This window comes from Danio rerio, chromosome 21, assembly GCF_052040795.2.
Source record: "Danio rerio strain M-AB ecotype USA chromosome 21, GRCz13ab, whole genome shotgun sequence".
NCBI lineage: Eukaryota > Metazoa > Chordata > Actinopteri > Cypriniformes > Danionidae > Danio > Danio rerio.
This window is the reverse complement of record NC_141041.1, coordinates 367501-372500: the sequence shown is the minus strand read 5'-3', so window position 1 is coordinate 372500 and position 5000 is coordinate 367501. Positions and strand designations below refer to the sequence as shown.

The following is a 5000-nucleotide window of genomic DNA, read 5'->3' as shown; positions in this document are numbered from 1 at the left end:
TATATATACACACAAATATGCATTTGCACACACACTCAGTGTCACATGACCCTGCTCTGACTGTATACAGTCTGCTGTGATTTATGTGTATGTCTGTATATGCAGTCAGCATGGCACTGATCCTGGGTCAGCCGAAGCTCCGCCTACCGAAGAAGCTCTGGAAGCCTCTGTGTGTGGGCAGACAGTCCTTCTGGAACATGCCCAGGTGCCACTTGCCCACCATGTGTGTGTGGTAGCCTCGCTCGCGCAGGACCTGCGGCAGGAGCTTCTCATCCAGAGGAACACAGTACGGCTGACAGGGCCAGATGATCTGATGCTGGAGCCCTGTGCGGATCTGCACACACACACACACACACACACACACACACGGTTATTCTCAATGACTGTTCCGAGGGGTCTGGACACTGCTGAGGTTCATGATGTCTGAAAAACTTTATTAATCATCATATGAAGCTGCATATTCCACTGCAGTCCACTTCCCTAAACACATGTTCAGTCTGTGTGTGTGTGTGTGTGCGCATGAGACCAGTGAACAATGTGTGTGTGTGTGTGTGTGTGTGTGTCTGTGTGTGTGTTTATATTCGAGTGTTTATAGGTGTGTGTGTGTGTGTGTGTGTGCATATGTGTTTAATTATGTGTGCTTATGTGTGTTTAAGTATATGTGTTTATATATTGTATGTGTATGTTTACATGTGGGTGTTTATGTGTGTGTATGTTTATATGTCTGTATATCTATATGTGTGTTTATATGTTTATTTGAGTGTGTGTGTTTATATTTGTGCATGTTTATATGTGTGTGTTTTTACATGTGCGTGTTTATATACGTGTATGTGTCTACATGTGTTTATATATTAATGTGTATGCTTATGAGTGTGTTTATACATGTGTGTATGTTTATATGTGAGTGTTTATATATGTGTATGTGTCTATATTTGTGTTTATATGTGTGTATATATGTGTATATATGTGTTTATATACGTGTGTGCATGTGTACGTGTTTATATGTGAGTGATTATATGTATGTGTGTGTGCTCATATGCAAGTGTTTGTGTGTATTTGTATGTTTATATGTGTGTGTATGTACATGTGTGCGTTTATATATGTGTGTGCGTGTGTATGTGTTCATATGCGAGTGTTGATATATATATATGTGTGTGTGTGTTTATGTGATTGTTTATATGTATGTGTGTCTGTGTGGTTATACTGTATGTATATGTTTATATGTGTGCTTATGTTTTATGTGTGTGTCTATATGTGTTTATATATGTGTATAAGTCTGTATGTGTGTTTATGTGTTTGCGTATATATCTGTGTGTTTATATATGTATGCGTGTGTGTGTTTATATATCTGTAAGCTTATATGTGTGTGCGTATATATATATATATATATATATATATATATATATATATATATATATATATGTGTGTGTTTATATATGTGTATAAGTCTATATGTGTGTTCATATGTGTGTGCGTATATATCTGTGTTTATATATGTATGTGTGTTTATATATCTGTGATTTTATACACACACACACACACATATATATATATATACATATACACACACACACACACATATATATATATATACATATATACACACACACACACATATATATATATATATATATATATATATATATATATATATATATATATATATATATATTTATATATATATGTGTGTGTGTGTTTGTGTGTGTGTGTGTTTATATGTGTATGCATCTATGTGTGTGTTTATATATGTGTGTGGGTTTATATATGTTTATACATTTATATGTGTTATATATGTGTATGTGTTTATATGTGTGTGTTTATATACATGTGTGTGTGTGTGACTACTGAATGGCGAAATGTGTGTACATGAGAGCAGTTAATGGTGAAATGTGTGTGTGTGCACATGCATATCTGTGTGTGAATGATAAATGGTGAAATGTGTGTGTATGAGAGTAACTACCGAATGGTGAAATGTGTGTGTGTGCACATGCATGTCTGTGTGTGAATGGTAAATGGTGAAACGTGTGTGTGTGTGTGACCAGTGAATGCTGAAATATGTTTGTGTGAAAGTGGTGAAATGTGCATGTATGTGTGTGTGTGTGCATATGAAAGTGGTGAATAGTGTGACTGCTGCATTGTGAAGTGTGTGTGTCCTTGTGGATAGATTTGTGTGTGTGTGTGTGTGTGTGTGTGTGTGTGTGTGTGTGTGTGTGTGTGTGTGTGAGACTGCTACAGGGTAAAGTGTGTGTGTGTGTGTATCTGTATCAGTGTGCATAAACGTGTGTGTATCAGTTTGTGTGTGTGTGTGTGTGTGTGTGTGTGTCATTTGTGCAGCTCAGTGAAAGTCACACTTTATCTTGACACAAGCAGCAGGACAGGAGTGTGTGACAATATCACTGATGAGCTGCAGACACACGCAGCATGAGTGTGTGTGTATGCAGTTAAGTGTCTGTGTGTGGGTCAGATTGTGTGCCTTTTTGTGTCTGTGCAACTTTGGTTCCATGTATGTGTATCATCTCGGGGCGCGTGCGCGTGTGTGCGTGTGTGTGTCACCTGGTATCTTCCGGTCATCAGCTGGTTCCGGGACGGTGTGCAAAGCGGCTGAACGTAGTAGTTGTCCAGCCGGACTCCCTGCGCCGCCAGCCGGTCCAGATGAGGAGTTTTAATCTCAGAGCCGTGGAAACCCACATCATTCCAGCCCAGATCATCCGCTAATATGAGCACCACATGCGGGGGTCTGGCGGACACACACTCCAGCACAACACACAGCAAACACAGCCCGAGGTTTCCCACAGACATCCTCAGCCCGACACGGAAGAGCAACAAACACCAACTTCCGCTCAACACATCGCAGATAATCCACCCAAAACAAACTAAAATAACCACTTAAACTAGAACAACTTTAAAAGGAACACGCGATATCACCACAACTGACAAGTTCCAGCTCATGAATAATACTCTTCCGCTTCTGCTCATGAATAATAAAGTCATGTGATGAGTTTTGATTGGCTGTGCGGCTCTGGTGCAGCCTTTCCGTTTCGTCACGTAATTAATATTCATTAGGTAGATTTCCAAAGTATGTCTTCCTTCTAAAGAGTTTAAAGGGAAGTTCAAATTTGGTAACGCGTTAAAATAAGCTTACGTTAGTTGACATGAAACATAATAAATAATGATTAAAAACGTATAAACAAATAATAATATTAATAATAATGCTTTTACATTATTCAAATGTACAGTTGCATGGTCAGAAAACCTTAATGTTAAACCTTAACGTTATTTCACATGTTCAGTCATTTTACTTCTACAGTAAATGTGTCTTAATTTAAGAATATTTGTAGAGAACAAGACAGAGGAATAATATTGTTGTTGTTAATCAATTCTAAAATAACCACGTTATAAAAAATATCCTGTTTTAAACTTAAAAATACACTCACCGGCCACTTTATTAGGTACACCTCACTAGTACCAGGTTAGCCCCTTTTGCCTTCAAAACTGCCTTAATCCTTGGTGGTGTAGATTCAGCAGGGTACTGGAAATATTCCTCAGAGATTTTGCTCCATATTGACATGACAGCATCACACAGTTGCTGCAGATTTGTCGGCTGCACATCCATGATGCCAATCTCCCGTTCCACCACATCCCAAAGCTGCTCTATTGGATTGAGCTCTGGTGACTGTGGAGGCCATTTGAGTACAGTGAACTCATCGTCATGTTCAAGACACCAGTCTGAGATGATTGAGCTTTATGACATGCTGCGTTATCCTGCTGGAAGTAGCCATCAGAAGATGGAGACACTGTGCTCATAAAGGGATGGACATGGTCAGCAGCAATACTCAGGTAGGCTGTGGCGTTGATGCTCAATTGGTACTAGTGGACCCAAAGAAAATCTCCCCCACACCATTACACCACCACCACCAGCCTGAACCGCTGCTACAAGGCAGGATGATCCATGCTTTCATGTTGTTGAGCCGAGCATCTGAATGTGTGAGCAGAAATGGAGACTCATCAGAGCAGCAACGTTTCTCCAATCTTCTATTGTCCAGTTTTGGTGAGTCTGTGTGAATTGTAGCCTCAGTTTCCTGTTCTTAGCTGACAGGAGCGGCACCCGGTGTGCTCTTCTGCTGCTGTAGCCCATCCGCCTCAAGGTTGGCCGTGTTGTGTGTTCAGAGATGCTCTTCTGCAGAGCTCGGTTGTATCGAGTGCTTATTTGAGTTACTGTTGCCTTTCTATCAGCTGGAACCAGTCTGGCCATTCTCCTCTGACCTCTGGCCTCATCAACAAGGCATTTGCGCCCACAGAACTGCCGCTCACTGGATATTTCCTCTTTGTCGGAGCATTCTCTGTAAACCCTAGTGCGTGAAAATCCCAGTAGATCAGCAGTTTCTGACATACTCAGAGCAGCCCGTCTGGCAGCAACAACCATGCCACGTTCAAAGTCTCTTAAATCCCCTTTCTTCCCCATTCTGATGCTCACTTTGAACTGCAGCAGATCCTCTTGACCATGTCTACATGCCTAAATGCAGTGAGCTGCTGCCATGTGATTGGCTGACTAGATATTTGCATTAACAAGCAGTTGGACAAGTGTACCTAATAAAGTGGCCGGTGAGTGTGTATACATTAAAAAAAGTGTATGTTATGGCGCCACCTGTCAGAGAGGTGATGTATGAACACTGTACACAAATACAGAAATAATCTTTATTAATAATCAATAATCTGTGATAGTGAGATTGTGTTCTTCTCTGGCTGTTTTTAAGACTCATGAGTTGATCTGATCCCATACAAAGACACTCAGTGATTGAAAAGACTGGAAATAATTCACAACTGCACATAAAGACAAAACATTGGAGCAGCAGCAAAACCTAATAAAGCTAACGCAATCCAGCTTAAAGGGTCAGTTCACCCAAAAATTACAATTTCCTCACTGTTTAGATCACAGAGAAAGATCATTTGAATAATATTGCAATCCTGTAACCATTGAATTCCAAAGTATTAGTTATTCC

The 5000-nt window shown here is 40.1% G+C and overlaps 3 protein-coding genes across 10 annotated transcripts in view; 1 reads left to right on the top strand and 2 right to left on the bottom strand.

Moving 5' to 3' along the window:
* The window catches only part of arsb (arylsulfatase B), an 8911-nt gene extending 5955 nt beyond the window's left edge, over positions 1 to 2956 (bottom strand). For all 5 annotated transcript variants that reach the window (XM_087300523.1, XM_087300524.1, XM_087300522.1 and 2 more), the window contains exons 1-2: positions 2554 to 2956; positions 148 to 334 (exon numbers count right to left, since the gene is read on the bottom strand). In XM_087300523.1, coding sequence (XP_087156649.1) covers positions 148 to 334; positions 2554 to 2799 — 433 coding nt within the window. In that variant the 5' untranslated portion in view covers positions 2800 to 2956. The remainder of the gene's footprint in view (positions 1 to 147; positions 335 to 2553) is intronic.
* rad23b (RAD23 homolog B, nucleotide excision repair protein) overlaps positions 1 to 5000 on the top strand; it is a 250111-nt gene that overhangs the window by 213555 nt on the left and 31556 nt on the right. The gene's annotated exons all lie outside the window — the stretch shown is intronic.
* dmgdh (dimethylglycine dehydrogenase) overlaps positions 4682 to 5000 on the bottom strand; it is a 21335-nt gene continuing 21016 nt past the window's right edge. For 2 of the 4 annotated variants that reach the window (XR_015519771.1, XR_015519773.1), the window contains one exon: positions 4682 to 4882. The gene's annotated coding sequence lies outside the window, so the exon portion shown is untranslated. The other 2 variants (XR_015519772.1, XM_087300471.1) reach the window with 1 other exon arrangement.